This window comes from Pleurodeles waltl, chromosome 3_1, assembly GCF_031143425.1.
Source record: "Pleurodeles waltl isolate 20211129_DDA chromosome 3_1, aPleWal1.hap1.20221129, whole genome shotgun sequence".
Lineage (NCBI taxonomy): Eukaryota > Metazoa > Chordata > Amphibia > Caudata > Salamandridae > Pleurodeles > Pleurodeles waltl.
In genome coordinates, this window is record NC_090440.1 from 962,388,646 (window position 1) to 962,411,531 (window position 22,886).

At 45.6% G+C, this 22,886-nt stretch overlaps 1 protein-coding gene across 5 annotated transcripts in view; it reads left to right on the forward strand.

Moving 5' to 3' along the window:
* The window catches only part of CNKSR1 (connector enhancer of kinase suppressor of Ras 1), a 262,699-nt gene that overhangs the window by 222,733 nt on the left and 17,080 nt on the right, over positions 1 to 22,886 (forward strand). For all 5 annotated transcript variants that reach the window (XM_069224001.1, XM_069224003.1, XM_069224004.1 and 2 more), the window contains one exon: positions 1,413 to 1,594. In XM_069224001.1, the coding sequence (XP_069080102.1) occupies positions 1,413 to 1,594 (182 nt within the window). The remainder of the gene's footprint in view (positions 1 to 1,412; positions 1,595 to 22,886) is intronic.

Genomic DNA, 22,886 nt, shown 5'->3' on the forward strand with positions numbered 1-22,886 from the left:
TATACATATATTTTTTTTTAGTTGTTGTATGGTTTCCTTGGGGGCCAAAATGGCCCCCAGGGAAACCCTAGAACATCTAAAAAAAAAAATGCACCCACAGGGGGTCACTCTGCCCACGGGCGACCCCCTGTCATTTCATTTTTTTTTTTTTTTTAAAAAGAAAATCCCCTGGGGGCACCTACCTTTTTTTTTTTTTTCAAGAAAATTATGCCGGGGGGGGGGCGGGCCCGTTTTCCGGAGGGGGCCGCCCCCCAAAAGTGAAATCCCTGGTGTCTAGTGGGGTTTCCTGGCCCCCGATCGCACAGCTGCGATCGGGGGCCAGAAACAGTTTCAGAAGGCCTCGTAAGAAAGGGGAGAGTCTCCCCTTTCTTACGAGGCCTTTTCAAAATGTTTCCTGACCCCCCCGATCGCAGCTGTGCTGCGATCGGGGGAGCCAGGAAACCTGAAAGTGTTTCCTGGCCCCCGATCGCAGCACAGCTGCGACCCGGGGCCAGGAAACACTTTCAGGAAGGCCTCGTAAGAAAGGGGAGTGTCTCCCCTTTCTTACGAGGCCTTCCTTGCGGCCGCTTCCTGCTTTCATGGGGAAAACACCTTTGCAACGTTTAATGCCCTTCCTGGTGTCGGCCACTGGTCGTGACCCGCACCAGGGAGGGTGTGTGGGCGTCGGCCAGTGGCCGACGCCCGCACTTAAGAGGTTAATTCTGATGAGCCTGGTAGGCATAGTTGAGTCCATTAAAGATGTAAGTATTGCTGGTACACCTCTGCGCAGTGGTATGCCATACAGAGTTTTCACCTAGTGCAAGCATGCATAGTCTCCATGCTAAATTCCAGGCAAAACGTGCAGAAATTAGCACAGTGAGTCACATTTCCCCGTTTTATTCCCCAAAAACTTGTAATCCCAACTATCGCCTCCTCCTGAAATTACCAGTAATGACGAGCCTGAGGAGAGAAATCATGGGGATTTCTATAAGCCACTCATAAAGAGAGCTTTGGTGTCCTCTCCGGTTCCTGCTCTATTTTCTCCGTCCTTGCATTGCCCAACACCCCTAGACTCACCATTTGGTAATATGTAGTTTCAAGCTTTACTGTCTTGGTCCTTATTTCTAGCTTCTGTGGTTCTAAAACCACTTTCCCACATGGGCTCCATTCCACCATGCTGCACCTCTGTTGCATTTGCCCCTTGTGTTGCATACTCAAGACCTGCAGTCTCAGCTTCCTGTCTTATTTCCCTCACTCTCAGACATTACTCCGGTCACTTTCACATTTAGATCTGTGGTTTCTACTTCCTCTTACGCACACATAGACTTATTCCCCTCTTACTTTCTCTATAGTCTTGGAAGCTGCAGTCAATGGCTTCATATTTGTAGCCTCTTCTCAGTCCCCCATCCCTGATGTATTTTGCTCTATTGCAGATCCACCAGTGGATGACATTGAGGTGCTTTTCCAGTGCTTGAAGCAAGGTGGTGTTTCACTGATCGGGAAGGAGCGGCTTCTCACCAGGGAGCAGTTACGCGAGTCCTTTATCAAACGCAACAAGAACCCACAGATAAACGAAAGAGCACATGAGGTGCGAAAGCTGCAGAGCACACTCAAGGTAAGCTGTACAATTTGCACATTAAAAAAAACGTTGAACTCATTATTGCAGTAAGATATGGAGCAGTTTTTTTTGTAAATTATTTTTTATCTAAATTTTTCAAGATTTAAACATGTCTATGCGTATACAATATTAGGTTACTCAAAGCATTCTACAATGGTTTCCGTTGCCTCCCACTTCAGTTTACTCTTGACATTTTGAACAGAAAGTACATCGTTAAGGCATCCGTGTTATTGCCCTGGCAATGAGTACATCCCTCTAGTTTCAAATTGAAAGACAAATATACCACAACATATAATAAACATAACGTATATTCCATCCCATAAATTCTATTTGAAGTGTCTAAAAGGAGTCAGTAGCTACTGCTTTTACCATCTGTATATGCAGGTAACATTTTATAATCCCCCTTCAGATCTCCGGGTTCGAGTTTTATATGTGGAAGAAGTGTAATGCTCGTAGTCGGGCCGACATGCAGTCAGGGGTACACCTCTAGAGAGAAATCTGACTAGGGCATCCCAGATATAATCAAAACTTCGGCGCTTCCCCTCCCCCTTATCCACCAGGCGTTCCATGGCGAGACTTCTCCACAACCTGGCAAACCACAGGGTCACAAGTGGTGGATCCTTCCGTTTCCAATAGGACGCTAGCATTGTCTTTGCCGCCCCTAGTGCCAGCCGCATAATCGCACGGTCCCCTTGTGATTGGTGTTGTAGTTCTTGCACTCTAAGGCCCAGGAGAGCAGTTCTGGCAAGGTTGGTATTGGATATCCCAACATCTCTTTAAGGAGTCATAGGATCTCGTTCAAATAGGGGCGAATATTGGGACAGTCCCACAATATATGTCTAAAGTTCCCAAGCATGCCACATCCCCTCCAACATCTATCGGATACCTGGCCATATAGTTTCTTGAGTTTTTTGGGGTACAGGTACCAATTGTACAGCATTTTATAGTGTGCTTCTTTGGTGCTTGTTGAGCGGTTATGCTTAGTTATGTCTTGGTAGAGATGCCACCAGCTGTCCTCCCCCACCTCGACGCCCAGCACCTGGTACCAGAAGGTGATGTGTTGGGGCATTGTCACTCGCTATGCAGTAATATTTTATATAGACTGGAGATACTGCCCTTTGTCAGTCCCTCCCCATTGCACAAATCTCTCCATTGGAGGTAACTTTCTTGTGGCTGCCTCCCTCATAGTTAGTTGTGTAACCCAGTGCACCGGATGGTTATAATGGTAGCATTCACATTGTGGGAGCTGAAAGTCTCTACAGCAATTATTAGATGTGCGGAGTTGGTCCCCTTGATATAGGTCTGCAATTCGCAAACACCCTCCCTTCCATCCATTTATCAAAGGGCCCTTCAGCTTCCCCTGGGGGCATAGCCTTGTTAAAATGGATGGGGGGATGTGGTGAGGGAAAGGATGTAAGCTCATAGATTCTAGCTACCTTGTCCCACACTTTAAGGGTAGTGGCGGTGGGTGTGCTTAAGTATGCATTTTGTGAGTGTGTTTCCCTGTGCTTCCAAGGTATATCCCATAGGGTCTTGCCCATTACTGCTCTATCCAATGTAGCCACAATTTTTCAGACTCTCGGAGGGACCACTCAGCTAATATACGCAGTTGTGCCACTCTATAGTATTGAAGGAGGCCAGGGAGCGCTAAGCCCCCTTCTTCACTCGGGCGCACTAGAACTTTGTATGATACTCTAGCCCTTGCTCCTTGCCAGATGATCCTCGTGAACATCGTCCGTAGTTAGGCAAAGAAATCTAGCGGAACCTCCACAGGGAGGCTTTGAAAGATGAAGAGAAGCTTGAGGAGCACTGTCATTTTAATGCTATTAATGCGCCCCAGCCAAGACAACCAGAGTGGGGACCAACTCTTGAAATCCTCTTTTAGAGACTTGAACAGGGGAGGGCAATTAGCTCTGAACAGCTCAGACACTTTGGGGACAAGTTGTATACCCAAATATGTAATTTCTTTCTTAGCCCACGTAAATGGGGTCGAAGAGGCTATTTGGGTCATTTCCCCGGCGGGCATCAACAGGTTTAGAAGAAATGCTTTCCCCATGTTAACTTTGAAACCTGCCACCTGTTCGAATGAGAAAAACTCCTTTTTTTATTGCTACCTGGGCTGTGTGTGGCTCAGTGACAAATAATAGAATGTCTTCTGCAAACAAGGAAAGTTTATGGTGGTCAGCACCAAATTCGATTCCTGGGAAAGCCGGACACATTCGCACCCGTACTGCCAGGGGTTCAACACTCAACGCAAAAAGCAGCGGGGAGAGAGGGCATCCCTGCCTTGTACTTCTTGACAGCTCAAAGAACTCTGATGTTACTCCATTCACCGAAATGCGGGATCTGGGGGAGGAGTAGTTGCTCATTATCATTGTTATAAATTGCTCCCCGAACTGGAAGTGTCTCATGGTTGCTATTAGAAATGCTTTTTCAGCATCCAGAGCCAACAGGAGCGCCGGCATCTTTTTATTTCCATCAAATGAATAACCCGGTGTAGATTGTCGTGCATTTGGCACCCCTTAATAAAACCGGCTTGGTCTTGGTGTATCAACACCGGCATCACATCCTCCATCCTCCGCGCCAATATTTTTGAATATAACTTGGTGTCAAGATTAAGCAAGGCAATGGGCCTATATGAGGGGCAAAGTTTGGGGTCTTTCCCCAGTTTGGGTATTAAAGTAATCAGTGCTTCCCCCATCGATGGGGATACTGCTCCTTCATCTCTAATATAATTAAAGAGCACGGCAAGTTTTCCTGCTAGCTCCGCCCCAAAGGTTTTATAAAAGTGAGCTGTAAAGCCATCAGGCCATCAGGCCCAGGGACCTTGTGTAGGGAGAGGGCGTCAATGGCCTCCTGGACTTCCTCTCGTGTGAATGGTGCTGCCAACATTGCATTTGTCTCCTCAGAGACCTGTGGCAGTTGAGTGCTACGTACGTAAGATTCTTGGTGGTAGGCAAGTGGTTGATCTGAGCGATACAAATTGTCATAGAACCTTCTGAATGCCTTCGCTTCGTCTTCTTCAGTGAAGTGCTCACCACACTCGTCATTCACTTTCTCTAGGTAGTCTTGGGCCTGTTTGCTGCCTAACTTTGTTGCCAAGGGGGAGCCTGTCTAATTGCCCATGTCATAGTGAGATTTCTGAAGTCTCAGCAGTGTCAATTCTGCCCTGTTAGTGTAAATAGCTTGTAGTTTACCCTTAATGGACACCTCCTTCCTCTGTGCCTGCCAGGTCGGTGAGCGTTTATGATCTCATACCACCATCTTAAGTTCTTTTTCCAAAAGGAGTCAGTCTTTAGGTTTTAACCGGTGCATCGCAGCCGCTAAGGAAATACATGTACCCCTGATGACTGCCTTAAAGACATCCCAGAGTGTATGGGGGTTCATGTCTCCCTTCTCATCATGTTGGAACTATTCCTTGAACATTAACCGCAGGTCTTTACGGGATTCTGCATCTCGGGTCAATACGTTAGGGAAGTACCAGCGCTTGGTAGAGGTATGTGCCGGGGACCAGTTCAGGCCAACTCCCACTGGGGCATGATCCGATATAACTATTGGATGGATGACCATAGAGATAAGGGTCTGTCTCATTGTTTTACTCAGGAACACGTAGTCTATTCTCGAGTATGAGCGGTGGGTGTGTGAGAAAAAGGTATAATCCCTTTCCACTGGCTTCAGAGCTCGCCATGCGTCAAACACCACCAGTCGGTGGAAGGCGGCCTTCACCGTTTTGGACAAAACGCTTGTCTGTGATCTTTGTGGGTGTGTCGTGTCTAGAGCAGCGTCCCAAACTAGGTTGAAGTCTCCCATTAGAATTATTTTGCCTTCTGCAAAGCCTTCTAATTCTCTCAGGAAATGCAGCAGGAATTGATTTTGACCACTGTTAGGGGCATAAATGGTAGATATCGTACACAATTTCCCTTCTAATTTGCCTTTTATCAGTAGGTATCTGCCCTCTTTATCCTTCTTAAAGCCTATTTCCTTGAAGTGGACAGAGTTACGAAACATCAGGGATGCCCCGCAGGGCTTCGTTGGGGCCGAAGCTAATGTAATCAGGTTGTAGAGTTTGTGTCTCAAACTATGTCCCTCCCCTCTTTTCAAGTGTGTCTCCTGTAAGGCCACAATATCATAGCAGTGGTCGTCAAGGTACTTCCTCAATTGCGATCTCCTATTGGGGGAGTTAAGCCCCTTCACATTCCATGAGAGCAGTTCCAGCATATTTTCCCCAACAGTGAACCTCCCTCAACCGGACTTCGTCTCATCTTCCCTCTCCTTCCCTCTCCCCCCCACTTGTGGCCCCTTCCCACCCCTTTACAATGTTCCACTCAGTTATTAGGTATTCCACCAAACACTTCCGACATCTAAAGGGATGGAAAACACTTAACAAATAAAACGAACATCTCAAACAGAACATAAGGAAACAGTGAACTCTAAGTTCCCCTATTGGCCTCACTCCGAAAACAGGTACAAATCCGCCCCATTCCCCCCAGGCCCATCTTGGTCTGTAAAGTTTATCATCAGAGGAACCCTCCTACCCCCCCTCAGCCTCTGCAGCAGCAGATCATGCTTTCCCTGTTTATTCTCCCCCAACGAAGACCAGTCTCATAGGTCCTTATGCCAAACAGTCTCTCAGAGGGCGGTCCCCATTTATCCCAGTTCCATCAGTGACTCCATCTGGAGTTTCCTTCCAGAAATCTCTGCTGTTTCGTCTGGGCCCTCGCACCGATCTGAGAGCCAGGTAAGATCATCTCTTGGATGTCTTTCTACCCCTCCTCTGTTGTTTCCATTGTTCATTTGGTGTAGCAGGGGTACTCTCCCCAGGCCCAGCTCCAGCGGAAACTCCTGCGTCTCCCCTCTCTCCTCCAATCTCTAGACCCAGCTCCTCTGCGTCTTCGGCTGTTGTAAAAAGACCTGCTTTATTGAGAAGCTCAAACGCTACTCCAAATGGATAAGTCCCTCTATATCTTATGTTCTTCTCCCTCAGCGCTTCTGTCACTGGGCGGAATTGTTGCCGGAGCAATGTATTGGTAGAGGGAGCATTTTGCACCTTGGAAGGAGATGCAGTCTTGCCGACACGCCTTTTGTAAAATCCGTTCCTTGACTTTGAATGAGCTCAACTTCACCAAGATGTCTCTAGCCCTCCTCCCCTTTGCCTGCGGTTTTAGCACCCATGCAGTGCACCCGTTCCACCTGTACTTCCGGTTGATACTCTCCCAAAAGGGTGGAAAACAGACCTATCACATATGCCTCCAGATCCGACCCCTCTGCTCCTTCCTCCAAGCCCCTTATGTTATCTCTTCGTGCTCGATTTTGCAAGTCTTCGCACTTCATTGTGATGAAGTGGAGCTGCGCTTTAATATCTGTGATCTCGGTCTCCACCGGAGTCACCTTTTGCTCTATATCCTGTATATGTGTTTCAAGATCTATGGTACGGGCTCCGACTGAGTCTACATCTGCTTGGAGAGCAGACAGTTTCTGGTTGTCTTCTGCTTGGAATGCATCCAACGTCGCTCTAATGTCGGATGTAAGTTCCTCCTGCAATTCTGCTTTGAAGGTTCGGAGGGAGGATAAGAGATCCTCCTTTGTGAGCGCCATCTCTCCCTCTCGTGGCGGGGCAGCACTCTCCACTCTGGCCGGTGAGAAATAACTGGAGACCCTGTTAGATTTAATCTTGCGCCGCGGCATATGATTCTTTCAGGGACCTTGTCCCAGGGATTGTTTGGGAGCTCACTCTCCTCGCTGGGCCTTCTCTCCTTCTCCTGATGACTCTCCATGTAAATCTCAGCCCGTATCTCGAGGGGTAGCTATGTGTCTTTTTGTCTCACTCAGCTTCTCATTTGATTGCACTATTTGTGTTTTTGTCGCCCCCAGCTGGCGGGTGTCTCTCACAAAGCTGTCTGGTCTCTTCTCATTTGTGTCTGCTCTGTTTAGCTCTTTTCCCTGTGCTGCTCCGCATGGTCGGGTGTCCCCATATCCTCGCCCTCCACAAAGGTCTTCCTCCGCCCTTCTCATGGCTTTCTGCTTGAGGCCGTGCCTTTACCCCTTCACGCGGTCCTCATATCTTCGGGGGTAGGAAACCCATTTTCCTCCCATCTCGATGGAGTGTATTAGTGAGGGGGCGACCTTCAGTTCTCTTCTGGGCCGCAGTTCCCCTCTCCCTCTGGTCGACCTCACCTGGTCGCCGCGTCGCCGTTGTCCGCGCCGGCTCTCACCTCCTGGGCGCCCCGCTCAGCTCCGAGGCGGCCCAGAAGAGAGAGACGCCTCTCTCCTGCCTCATGCCGCCGGCTGGGCCCCCTCCCAACGTGGGGCCCCAGCTCCAGGCCGATCCCCCGCGATCACCTCCGGGCCGCCACCAGGCTGCACGTCCGCATTTCACAGCAGGCCAAGCGCTCAACTGGCGGGCTCCTCCCTCCCTGGTCCTCCGCTCTCGATCACTGTTTTCAGCGGTTTCTCCACACCCCCCCCCAGGGTTTTAGCGGCACCTCCCTGTGTCGAGGAAAGCCAATGAGGGGTCCCTCAGCTCATCGTTATATCGGGCCTGTGTGGATTCAGACGGAGCTCACATCCGATCATCCATGTTGGTTGGCCCCGCCCCCTATGGAGCAGTTTTTAATGTGTTTAATATTTCAAGGCTATACATTCACACTGCTTCATAAACCTCGCTTTCTCACTAAATTCATATGCTTTCAAATGTATCATTTATTTATTTATTTTTCACTTTTTTCTTCGGAGGAAAACCCGCCCTGGGTCCCAAGTTTGTCCATTAGGCTTGCTCGGTTCACTCACTACATAAGTCAGACACAACGTTTACGCTCTACCACTTTCAGATGTCTCCAGCCACCTCTGCTGACAGGCACTTTGCTTTGCCTTCAGCCTCAGCACCAGCGCTCTCACTCAAAGCCTCTCATAAACACCTGGCACAAGTCAAAGTATGCACTATGCAAGATTAATAAAATGCACAAAAAGAAATACAGAAACAGAGCATGATGAAACAGCTAACTCTCTTGGTGAATTCAACATTAAGTAAAATGTGAAAAAAGAGAGGAACAAAATTACTGACACACATTGTTTTTAACAATCATTGTTCGCAAATCAATCCATGTTTTTGGCATTAGTGTTAAGGGCATGAAGATAGGGCCAGTTTTAACCAATACAGCAGATACCTGCCTTTCCTGTAAGTACATATTTCTCGCTTTGAGCTTGACTTGGATATATGAATAAACTTTGAAAGAGAAATCAGAATCCTGCACGTCTTTTGGAACAATTTAACAGAGGAACAAATACAGCTCCACTTCTGAATGGGCCAGCCGTCTTCCACCAGGGCCTGGGGTGTCAAAGTGGGGGAGGTTAAGGTGACAAGAGGTTTCAGCACAATATAAATAACCCCAGATTTGCATTATAACACCTACCATTACTGAGGACAAGGCACTAAACCAGACGTGCTTGCATTCACTCCTACTGTGTGACGAATGGGAAAAGGTGGGATCTATGCCTGTGAATGACAGATGCCTGCCCTCACGCAGGGATGAAGACTCCAATGCCCGAAACCATGATGTAAAAAGCGTCATTGGCCTATAGTGGATACTACTGTAGACCACAATGGAAATGAAGGGCTTTAGAAAGCTAAGCCCTGCATCACAGTGCAGAGAAGTTGATTTACTTCCTGACTTCCATCTCCTATTTCAAAGGGACGCAGGGCAAGCAGGCAGCCTGGGGCAGACAGCCCAGAGTTAAATACATCGATTTGTTTGGAGATACGATTGTATCTCTAAACAAAAAGATCTATTTAATATTTTTTTAGTGTTGATGTGCAGGAATTTCTGAGGGCAGTAGCCCCTTAGCCCTAGAGGAGAAACTACCCCTGCCTGTCCTTGTGCTGGCGCCTCTGCACACCACACAGAACAATAGTCATGTATTGCAGCTACAATTGAAATTCAGTGGTAATGTGTGCAAAGGTTGTGCAGAGAAGTCAAAATATTTAGAAGGCAAAAGGAAATAAAGTGCTGAAATGTGCATGAGTGCAGTGTATGTTTGAGATGGTAAAATGAGGGAGATGTGAGGAAGTGCATTCAGGCGACAGTGAAAACAGGGTGCTGAATAGGAAAGAGAAGGGAATGAAAACATGCAGATGGATGAGATGTGCAGAAAAAAAGGGCATACATATCTAACATAAAGCACACAAAACTGAAGGATATAGTCCTTCCACACACCTCAATAATATTTCATTCATAGTCTCACAATTTCAGAATTGAAACGTTTCCAGTGTTAATCATTTATAAGAAATCATTATTGTTACTCATTTATCTTAAACAGATAACAACTATTGACAAAGCCAGTAGGACTGACAAGTTGTAGGTGTGTCAGTTGTTATATTTTTGGATGCAGTAGCATCTCAGACAAAAAACAAAACGCAGGTTGGGTGGCACACTAAGGGAATCACAGAAATGTATTTTACATGTCCCTTTAAGCGAGCCGCCACTTTTTTCATCCCAATTAGAGACCATTCTGCACATATTTCTGTATAACTGATTGCAGCCAGCAGCTGTGGGTGCTTCCCGATGCCTGGTTAGAACATTTTCTTCCAAAGTTGATGCCGCCTGCAGTGCAATACACTGCACAAGCACATACTTTAAAGGGCCTAAAGTTGTTATGCTGTACAATTTGCACATTAAAATAACTGTTTAAGCTATTATTGTAGTAAGATATGGGGCAGTTTTTAATGTGTTTAATATTTCAAGGCTATACATTTTCAATGGTTTATAAACCCTGCTTTCTCACTAAATTAATTTGATTTTAAATGCACCATTTGTCCATTTCTTTCCATTTTTTTGTTGGGAGGAAGACCCACCTCGGGCCCCATGTTTGTCGATTAAGCTTGTTGGCTTTACTAACTACATAAGTCATACCCAACTTTTACGCCCTACCACTTTCAAATGTCACCAGCCACCACTGATTAGTACCACTGTTAAATTCTTTATTGCTGTAATGTTGTATTCCTATGAGTCAGGTGCAGCCTAGTCCCAGGCAAATAGAATGCTCACCATGAGGAGCCATTATGATATCATGAGTTCTGGAGGGTTTGACTGATGCCAAGGTAGTTAAGGACTGAGCCTGTCCTGTTATGCTGTAGGTGGGGGTTTCTCCTGATGGAATAAAACAACTGATCAAAGTCTTGAGTCCCGAGAAATTACTACATTTATTTGGCGATTACTTGGTCAGGCACCGATCAGCCATCAGGAGAACCCCAGGAAAGAAGAACCCAGAAAGAAATTTGCATCTGCTGTGTCACGGTAGGCCATGCTGTGCCTAATCTCCAAGGATTGTGTGGTATGATTAATAGCCCCTCAAACCCCTCTACAGTTATCCTGCTAACTAAAGGCCGTATGACATAACTGTGCTGCACCAAGCGAGTGCTGTTTAGGAGGCCGGAACGCTTGGGGAAGGTGCATGTGAAGATAAGCGCCATCAACAGCAAAAAAACACGTAAGCATGCTGAAGGGATATGCGTGAACCTATGTATGCCCAGAGCAGACAGGAGGTGTGTACAACATATTTAGTCAGTGAGCGGCACAAAGTTTAAGCCAGGAGAAGCTATTTGTGACAGCCAGCGCGAAATAAATCCTACAGAGCATTCTGCCTTTTACACAATTCATAATCAGCACTGTTCCCCCCACGCATGTTTTCATCTCAACTCGTTTCCATTCTGCCCCTCTCGTGTTTTGATTTCAGAGTAGTCGAGTTGTTTTACATCAAATAGTCAAGTGATTTCAGGTGTTCACAAGCCCTCTAGTGGACGAAGTGTGGCATTGGAGTTGTCAATTCAAGTCCTTGGTAATTAGGTCAAGCGCGCAATCACTTTGATCTGTAATAAGTATTGTGGGCTTTTAGCCTCGCCCACCTTATGTCCATCACTTTTTAACTCATTCATGGGATTGCCTTTCAAAAATCACTTGATGTCATTGGTCATGGCTTTACGTTTGTCCCACCTTCAGGCTGTTTTTGTCACGCTTCGCAGACTGCCCCTCTTACATGGCTTATTGCAGGATTGCCGATATAGTTCAGCGTGGGAGAACTATTTCTTTTGTCTCTTCCCTTCATGCTGCATGGCAGCCATGTCACTCACAGCGTGAACAGGCAAAATAGCATGAACTCGATCAACAGTATTGGAGCACTGGTCATATTGTTCATAGTTACCTAATCAGAGTAATTTCTTGTGGCTCTCCCCTTAAAACACTCTAATTGGTGAATGCTTTACGTAAAACAAATTCTCAAAGCAAAATGTGCACAATGTGCTCTTTCTGTCTACATCATCTCTGGATCCCCACACTGTTAGTGGGGACTACAAAATACTAATCCTCTCAACCATTAATTGTCTTTATAAGCTTTCTCATGGCTGGAACTTTTGTTTTACAGTTGGAAGAAGTTATGTTTCATGGCCTTGTTTGTAATATCATTGTAATAGTTCTGCTAGCCTTGAAAATATGTAATGCACTATGTGGGCTAAATATATAGTTACACTGCGTTACTTCATCCCATTCATTTTTTCATGTGGTTATGCTCTTGAAGGGCTGACTGCATGGTTATATGCCCATGTTTCTTCCAAATGCTATATTTATTGTGGTGCCTCTAGGGGCTGTTCTGAGCATTGCAGTCAACCTGCAATAATGTTTGTGGCATGAATATCCACCCCATAAGGCTTTGCAGGGCATTACTTTTACAAAACATTTTTGCTCTTAACGCAGCCTGTGGTGGTCATAGGACAATGAGACCACCTTCCAAACGCTCTTTCTGCCACATCATCTCTGGATCCCCACACTAGGTTAGTAGGGGCCCCAAAATGATAAACCCTCTCCCCACTCAATGTCTTTTAAGCTTTCTCATGGCTGCAACTTTTGTTTTACAGCTGGGAGAAGTTTTGTTTAAAGGCCTTGTTTGGAATATCATTGCAGTAGGCCTGCTTGCTCTAAAAATGCCCTCTAGGGGCTAAGTATATGGGTACACTGTATTACTTTTTCCTGTATTTTTTCATGGGGTTATCTCCTCTTGGGACTAACAATATGGTTACATGACCATGTTTCTTACAAATTATATTTCTGTTTTGGTTCCCTCTAGGGGCTGTTTTGAGCATTACAGTCTAATGCCAAAAGTTTATTTCTGATAAAGGTTCATATTATAACTGTATATATGTTTTAATAATCTCTCTTTATTGCAATTATGACCACCGTTGAGGCCAATTTAACATCCTTTTTACTCTGACTGTTTGAACACACTTGATATATTTGGGTGACCCTTCTAGTTTATTTCTCTTGTTACTCCTTTGTGGCTGTCTTATGTCTTTTTTGGGGGAATTGTGTTATCCAGCCAGCAACTCTGATGGTGGCGTGGTGAAAGTGGTATTCGATTGGAATTAGCATGGCAGATTTAAATTGGGATACTAAATGGCAACATTTTCATTTTTTTGCTGCATATGGAGGTAAATGGAAGTGCTTTAGTTATATGCAGGGCCACTGGAATTATATGGCAGGAGAAGATGAAATTATGAGGCAGGGTTGACCAATTTATCTGGCAAGAAAAGTCCCGTTATGAATTTGCAATGCCAATAGCTATAACTTACATTATTTTCATGTGGCACAGCAAACCTAGCATCAGCATTAAATACATTCTGGGAGGACATTGATACCACTAATATCACCGCAGTGTATACACCAACAAGATGAATATAAATCAATCTGTAGTTACTCCACCTCCATTTTTAATGCTTCCTGGAGATCGGATTTAATGAGAGGTTTGGATAGATACCTTTGGCTCTGATGTCTCTGACATCCAGAAGAAAGCATTTTTATTAGGTTCTCTAGGCAAGGGGGGTTAACATGTCTTTAAATATCTACCACAGGTTCATGATCACCAAGGGAATGAATTTGAGGGTGCTTACAAAGAAGCAAAACTGCAACTCCAAACTAGATTTGTGAAGGCTACGAATATCATAATGAGACTATAGAAAGTTTACACTCCATCCCAAAGACCTACAAAATCGGTTGATGATTTTGTAGCCAGGTTACATGAACTATCAGCCAAATGTCAATTTGGCCATATAACTGAGGAGTTGATTTGTGATAGCTACTCGTTCAGTGTAGCAGCAAGAAAATGGAAAAACGATTATAGGCGCCCAGCGATCCATCTTGGAAAGATGCTGTTACTATAGCGAAGATAGTGGAGGAATCTGAGAGATGCATGAGGGCATTGCAGAGAATTGGTGCACATAAAAAACCAACTGCTGAAGTGGCAGAAATGGATGACAAAAATGGATGACAAAAATGCTTCTGTCAATGTAGTGAGGAAGAAATTACTTGCCACCAATCTGAGTGCAAATAAATCGAGTGGTGTGAAAACAGCAGGAACAACATACAACCCTATCAAAGTTTCTTCCCGCATGTGCTATAAATGTGGAAGCACATAGCATATGGGAGATTCAAAAACTTGTTTTGAAGTAGGCAAGGCTTGTTGTAAATGTGGTAAAGAGGACACTTTGCACGGATGCTTTGTGCTAGTGTAAAAACAAAAATCCTTTAGTTGAGGACAATGACTCAGAACACAAAATAATGAACAGGGACAGTGAACCTCCAGAGGAATACAATGATTGGTAAAGGAACACAAGACTTTGACATCATTGACAAAATAGTATCCTTATTGGTTGATTCAGGATCCTTATATACCATTATACCAAAACAACTCTGACATGGTGTGGCCAAAAGAATGATTGAAAACAACTAGTGTGGTTTTGAAAGGATAACAAGGGGCGAACATTGGTGTGGCTGGATATATCACAGCAATCATCAAGTTTAAGCGAAGAATGAGCAAAGGGAAAGTATACTTGGCTGAGGAGGGACCTCTCATTCTTGGTTGGACACACCAGTACGATTTGCATATAGTAGTCAACCCTACAGCAGTCAACCAAGTGATGGTGGGAGAGGATGAAGGCTTGGACAACATCCTGAAACAACACGAAGGAGTATTTGAGAATCGGTTGGGAGTTGCTAAGCAGTGCATGCATAAGATTAAGGTAAAAAAGAACGCTGTGCCAGTAAAACATGTAGCGAGGAAAGTACCCATTGCAGTAAGAAACATGTGAATACAATTTTAGAACAAATGTTCAAGGAGAATCTTCTGGAAGTTGTGGAGGCCACTGAGTGGCTTTTAGCGGTTGTTGTAACTAAAAAATCAGATGGTTCCTTGAGATTCTGTGTAGACTTATGCAGCCTTAATGAAAATGTGGCGATGGACTTGTTTCCCCTACCGAATATATGAACTTATTTTAACTTAGGAAAGGGAAAAATATTTTTCTAAATTGGATATGAGGAGTGCATATCACCAAATATGACTTTATCCCGATTCCAGACACCTCTCAGCTTTCATAACATCTGAGGGCACTTTTCAATTCAATAGACTCCCACTTGGATTGTGTTCGGCAGCAAGTGTCTTCCAAAGGCTAATCACAAACTTATTCTCTGATGTATCTAATGTTGTCTTTTTTTAGTGTTTAAGGAAAGCATTGAAAAACGTAACACAGCATTATGTGAGGTGTTATCACAGATTGGTGATGCATGGGTTAACTTTACACAAGGAAAAATATAAATTTTTGATGCAAGAGGTGGAAAATCTTTCGTACTTGATAACGAGAGAAGGAGAGAAAAGTAAGATTGTGAATGCAGAGGTACCAAAGGACAAAGATAAACTGAGATAATTTATGGATCTATTATTGTGTTACTCTAAGTTTGTCCATGACTTTGCTCACAAGACTCGAATGTTGCGAGTCCCCTTGAGGAAAGGAACAAATTGCAAGGTGCGTTACCAAAAATCAAAAATGAAATTGCCAGTGCAGGAGTTCTGGTTCATTTTCAAACAGGTCGTAAAACCATAATCACAGTGGAGGCCACTGCAGTTGGTATTCAGGCACAAGTGCATCGCAGGCGGAGAAGACTGTGGCTTTTGCCTCACGCTCTTTGTCAGGAGCTGAAACAAACTATTCAGTCATAGAGGAGGAGGCATTGGCAAGGGCCACAGCATATTTGCATACCTTTATTTGGGGAAACCCAATAATTTGGAGGACAGATCACAAACCATTACTCAGTGTTGAGACCAGCTGGGGCAAGGAATAGCTCTGGGAGGTTGTCTAGATTGGCAGAGTCTAAGGTGGAATATGTTCCAGGATGGAAAAATAAAAGTGGCAGGCTGCTTGTCGAGACCCCAGGCAAAGCTGCATGAGATTTCTACACAGAAGAAGTAATGGCTAATGTAATGGATGCCACTGAGGGGTTGGAGGGATGAGTCTCCAAGCCTGAGTGGAAGACGATAATGGAAAATGATAATACATTGAAAGCAGTGGTGAAACTGATCAAAGGAGGAGTACGGAGGGAAAGCTCTTTGCCTGAAGCACTCAGGGATTACTACAAAGTTAAGGAGTTATCTTTTCAGGGACAGGGTGTTATTATGAGAGGTTCTAGATCTGTGCCACCCTTTCTGGGCATCTGAAGCTAATACGCTTAGCGCATGAGGGTCATATGGGTCAGACTTGCACTGTGAGAGGTTGAGGGAAAATGTTTGGTGGCTGCTTATGGATGGTCAGGTAAAAACATGGGTGCAAGAGTGTAGCTTATGTAAATAATCAGAAAAGAGGTTGATAGTGGGTCTAGGGGTCTCTGTTCAAGAACACCAAGTGACAGAAGTAAATGGAGTATGGAAAAAGATTTATTTGGATCTTATTGGTCCGTTTGTTTTCTTACCGGATCAGGAAAAGTTTGCTGCAGTCATAATGGATGCCAAATCTAGATGGGTCAAAGTACCTTATATAAGGTCCATCAACACAAAATTCACCACAGCTGTCCTAAGTGAGGTGTTCAGAAGGGAAGGGATCCCTTTGATTTTACTTACTGACAGCGGTACACAGGTCACCGCCTCAGAAAGGAAGTTATTTTTGGACGATTTGGGTGTTAAACATGTATGTACATCCTTGTATAATCCCCAAAGTAATGGTTTGGTGGAAAGAGTCAACAGGTTGGTCAAGGGCATGATGGAAATGGCTTACAGTGCTGGATTACCTATTCAAGGGGCCATTAAAGACATGCTGTGTGCTGATTGGACCACAGTGAATGCCAGCACTGGGAAAACACCCTTTGAAATGATAAAGAGGAGACAACCTGGTTCTAATTTTGGTTCCCTCCTGGATGTGGGTGGTTGATGAAAGCAAAGGGGCTATGAGCATATCATAAAGTGAGCCCTGCAGGCTCATTAATAAAGGTGATGAGGTAAAGGTTAAACCTGGAGGGGTTAGCAGTGGTTTGTCCAGCTTTCGACGTCCATTTAAGGTGTTGGATGTGGGAAGTAATTGTGTCAGGTGGGAGAATCGTTAAACTTGGAATTTAAGAAGAGTAGCATTTAATCAGGGGGGTGATACCTTGAATTCATCCCAGAGAGGGGGAACCTGGATGCAGTAGATGGCTGCTCTTGAATGATTGTGAATTTACAAGTAGTGAGGTTCAGAGTGGACCTGTTTTGGAGGTGCAGGCGTTGGTGATTGAAGAGTGTCTGTTGCCAGGACAGCAAGATCACAAAACCGCCTGGTTACTTGGGGGATTATTTCTGTGGATGAGTATTGAGGTCTATCTTTGCCGTTTATCTAAGGTGTTTTTTGTGTTTTTAGGCAGAGTTTGTTGATATAATATTATACCCATTTATGATGTGTTAGTTGGTGTGTGTTGTGTGAGTGGAGGTGTGGATGTCAAATTTGCCACCGTTGTGTTAGTCTGTGTGTCATGTGTTGGTGGTAGTGCAAGTTTGTTTCCTGTAAGGAATTAGGGGATATAGATACACGTTAGATTGTGTGATGCTGAATATGGACGGATATGTTATATTCTGTATTGCTGTAATGTTTGATTCCTGTGAGTCAGGTACATCCACGTCTCAGATGAATAGAATGTTCACCATGCGGAACCCTTATGACATCATGGGCTCTTGAAAGTGTGAATGATGCCAAGGCAGTTGTGGACTGAGCCTGGCCTGGTATGCTATAGGTGGAGTTTTCTCTTGATGGAATAAAAGGACAACTGATCAAAGTGTTGTGTCCCATGAAATTACTACAACCACTGTTAGAAATGGCAGTCAGTTTATGCCCTGTCCAAATAGGAACCATCACTTTAGTCATGGTATAGGAGATACACAGCTCAGGTAATCTCTGCTCACCCCTTTGGCAGCTTGGCACAAGCGTTCAGGCTTACCTCAGAGACAATGTGTAAAGTATTTGCACAAACACACAGTAACACAATGAAAACACCACAAAATGAATCCACACCAGTTTAGAAAGATTGCCAGTATTTATCTAAATCAATCAAAACCAAAACAACAAAAATCCAACATATACAGGTAAAGAGATTAATTTTTAAAGTAAAGAGTCTTAATCCGTAGAAATCAATGGGTGTGTTGTTTTAGCACAAAGTATCTGGTATGTGTAAACAATAAAACCCCACGGGAGAGTGTGCGTCGGAAAAGCAATCGATGCGTCGCTTCCTCACTCACAATTGAGGCAGTGCGCCGACTCTTTCCTCGCAGGGAAGGGATGCATCAATTTCCAGACAAAAAGTCTCAGGTCTGTTTGGTGATGTGGAAGATTTTGACACACAGGGTCGATGTGTGGAAAATTCCGACGCACTGTGCGAAGGGTCTGCATTGAGAACAGAAGCTGTGTCGATATTCTAGCCGCGAGGCAGGCGCTGCGTCAAATTTTCAGCCACAGGACAGGCACTGCATCATTTTTTTCTAACGGACACAGTGGTGTATGGATTTTCCCTCGCAGATTACCAGCTTCCAATTCTAAGGGCCCAGGAACTGGATTTAGCATCACTTAGCAAGTCAGGACACTGAGCAGAATGGCCCGGGCACTGTTAGATGATGTCTTTGATGTCCTTGAGACTTCAGGAAAGGGGGCAAGCTCAGTCCAAGCCCTTGGAGAAACTTCACAAGCAGGATTCCAGAAAACAAAGTCCAGTCCTTTCACTCTCAAGGCAGAAGCAGGAGCAGCAGGCCAGCACAGCAAAGCAACAGGCAGAGTGGCAGGTCCTCTTCAAGCATCAAGCTATTCTTCTTTGCAGAGGTTCCTCTTGATCCATAAGTATTCTAAAGGTGTGGGGTCAACAGTCCAATTCTTATTTCTGCCTTTGAAGTAGGCAAACGTCAAAGGAAAGTCTATGTAGTGCACAAGGTCCTGCCTCTTTCTTGCCCTGCCCCAGACACACATCAGGGAGGTGAAGACTGTATTGTGAGAGGACAGGCTCAGCCCTTTCAAGTGCATGTGTCCGCTCCTCCCTCCCATTGTAGCCCAGAAAAACTCATCAGGATATGCAGGACACACCTCGGCTCCCTTTGTGTCACTGTCTAGAGTGAATTCATATATAGCCCAACTGTCCGTGTGACCCAGAAGTGGATTGAGCAGCCAAGCAGAGCCACAGAATGCTTAAGCAAGAAAATGTTCACAAAGTGGCATTTTGAAACAATCTAAAAAACAACTTTACCAAACAATGTATTTTTAAATTGTGAGTTCAGAGAACCTAAAATCCACAACTCTGTCTTCTCCCAGTGGGAAATTACACTTAAAAAAATGCAATCCCCATGTTAACCTATGGGAGAAATAGGCTTTGCAATAGTGAAATACTGTCAATATTGGTTTTCTCTATCAGGACATGTAAAACACACCAGTACATGTCCTACCTTGTAAATGTTTACAGGGCTACTCATGTGGGTGGCACAATTGGGGCTGCAGGCCCACAAGTAGCATTTGATTTACAGGTCATGAGCACTTCTCAAGCACTTTACTAGGGACTTAATAGTAAATCAAATAGGCCAATCATGGAGAAACCAATTACGAAAGCATTTTAGACATAGAGCATATGCACTTTAGAACTGGTTAGCAATGGCAAAGTGCCCAGAGTCCTAAAGCCAACATAACAGGTCAAAGTCTAGGAGGAGGAAGGAAAAAAGTTTGGGGATGACCCTGCAAAAAGGGCCAGGTCCAACACAACTCCCCACCAGCCTAAAGCCAGGAGAGTCCAATTAATACCTTGACGGATTTCCATGGTTGGGTCGATAGAACATTGACCCTGGCCCACAACAGCAGGGGCACGTTCCAGTTCTACCCGTTTCTGGACCCAGTTGGATCCCTCCATCTATAATCTCAGGGCCCACTAAGCTGACCCATTGGGAAACCTTCTCCTCACCTGTGGACCCCATCTATGCAGTACCTAAACTTAATTTGCTCACAGAGGTATCCCAGTAGGCAGACAGTACGACCGTGGCCAACGTAGTGGTGTGTCCCATTCCACCCTCTTGGTGTGACTCCTGTCACCATCCCAAGGGCAACCCTGTCCACAAGGACAGCAACCCACAGTGGCCACTGACAGATGTCAGTGATGAGAGCCAGGCCTCTACCCTTCCACGGCTCTCTAGCCTCTGTGGTTTCTCAAAGTGGGAGGCAGTAGCCCTAGGTGGCTGGCACCCTTTGTCCACTCTCCCTCCCACCAGATCAGAGGTGATATCCTGAGACTGGCACTCAATCTTAGGGTCTGTACCCTTAGGCTGAACAGGGGCTGCAGGAGAGTCCTTCTTCCCCCTGCCCTCCTCCTCAAGGCCATGTACCCTCCTTTGGGGAGCAGTACCCACAGATTCCAGAACTGTAAGGGGCTTGTGCCAGCTGACCTGCACAATTATCCCACCAGTACAGGGCCACTATCCTGTAACTGGTCTCCCAACCCAGGGGCTGTACCCTTGGATTGAACTGGAGTCAGAGGTGAGTCTCTCCCTACCCTGTCACTCATTCCAGAGTTCTGCACCCCCCCCCCCACCAAAGAGAGTACCTCCAGAAGATAAGACAGTAGGGACACTGTTAGGAGTCACCCCTCCCTCCAGGTCAGGGGGACACCCTGAACCTGGCCCTCCAACCTAGGGTCTGTATCCTGATGCTGAACCTGGGCCTGGCAATCCAGGACTTCCTGAGGAGCATTTCTACTTCCCCACCCCATGGGAAACATCTTTATCAGATGTAGTGCAAGAGTCTGTCTGGCGCTGGTCTGCCGACCCCCTGCCCATCTGGTAGCGCATGAAGCCCCCCCAAATCAGAAGTGGTATCACCAGGGTTATTCCTGGGGATCTCTGGCCTCCGAGCTGACCCTCCAGATTCTCCACTGGGGACTGACTCCCCCTCTCACCCCTCCATCTGGACTTCTGCACCCTCTTCCCAGGAGTGGAACTGCTAGAATCCAGACCTGGTGGAACGCTTGTGACAGCCGCACCCCCAAGTTCTCCTGACACTATGGGGGGTCTCTCTCAGCAGATGGCCCTACGGTACAGCCTTGGCTCCCACCCTGGTGTTCCCCAATGGAACCCTCCAGGCTCTGGGACTGGGTCTAGGGCATCCTGGGACTCAGCCCACCCCATTCCCTCTCCTCTAAAACCGGTCATGGGATACCTCACCTATCCAAGTACACTGGGACCTAACTGGGACACTGCAACCCCCCCCCCTCACCTCCCTTAGTTGGGGAAAACCTGAGCCACTCCCTTCAGGACCACCCCTAAATGCACCCCTAAATGCCTATCCAGACACTCTTGTTCTCACCCAGAGGTCTGCCTCCAGTGCAGGTTCCTTGAGGTCAGAGAACTCACACTCGACCTGATGTTGGCGTAGCTCTGGAAAACAGGGACTGTAGTTAAGTACCATCTTTCTTGGCATGTTACCCCCAATTTCTTCCTGTTTGTCAGTGTGTTTTCCCTGTCCCACTGGGATCCTGCTAGCCAGGACCCCAGTGCTCATAGTTTGTGGCCTAAATGTGTTGTCAGTATGCTTGACTGTGTCACTGAAGGTCTGCTAACCGGAACTCCAGTGCTTATGCTCTCTCTACTTAGCAGATTTGTCACTACAGTTTAGTGACTCCGTATTCCAATTCTGATTGGCATACTGGACCCCTCTTATAAGTCCCTAGTATATGGTACCTACGTACCCAGGTCATTGGGATTCCAGGAGATCCTTAAGGGCTGCAGCATTTCTTTTGACACCCATAAGGAGCTCATACAAACCTTTCTTCAGGACTGCCACTGCAGCCTGACTGAAATAGTTTCACTGCACTAAGTAACTTATAAGTCACCTATATGTCTAACCTTCATTTACTGAAGGCTATGTGCAAAGTTACTGTGTGTGAGTGCACCCTTGCAATTCCCCAGACTTCATGAGTGCGGGGACACCATTATAAGCGTGCATTACATATATGTCAATACATATATGTAGCTTCACAATGGTAACTCTGAATATGGCCATGGGAGGTGTCTAAGATCATGGAATTAACCACCCAATCCAAATCTGGTTTTGGGGGGCCAATCCCATGCACCCTGTGGGCTCCACAATGGACCCCTCAGTACTGCCAAACCAGTTCTCTGAGGTTACTCCAGTATTTGAACTTTCATAGATTCACATGCTTGAATCATTCCCACTGTTGAGATGGGAGTCCCCGGTACCTTGGAAAAGACAATGTCCCCAAAGACATAATAGCTATATCATTAAAACTCTACATTTTAGTAATCTAATCCTTATGCAAAAAGGACTAAACTTGAGCCTCAGCCAATCGGAGTGCCCCACCCTCTAGATCCCTCCTGAGAGAAGCTCCAGCACCTCAGATTTTCTATCGCACGTCGTGCTAGGGAGTCTCCTTTGAGCTCTGCTCAGTTTGTTCTTGTGGAAGAAGATTTAGTCACTACATCTGAATTTCTACTTGGCTATTGAGTGTTTCTGATTTACACTCGCACTTTCTGGAGTCTGTTATTCCAGCTTAATGTCTGACAGAGAAAGAAAAAGTCTCTTTAGAGCCTTCAGTACTTGTGGGAAGAAAAAGCTCCATTCAGAAGATCCTCATAGAGATTGCATATATTGTCTCTATCCTGAACATTCTGCTACTGACTGTAAGGTATGTCATACCTTTTCCTCAAAGACGTTAAGGGATAGAGAGGGGAGATTGTTAATATGGCTCCAGAAGCTTAAAATCAAGAAAGAACCCTGTCTCAGACTTGGACAGTGAGGAGTCTTCATGGTCTTCTAAAAGATCACACAAGAAGCAAAGATCACCTCATTCTGAAAAGGGTTCAAAACAACCCTCAAAGACTTTCAAAAAGACCTCACAGGGGCCTGGTGAAGGTCGCAGTCTCTCATCCTCACCTCAGGAGAGAAGATCCTCCTCTAAATCCAAGCATCGGCCTTCAA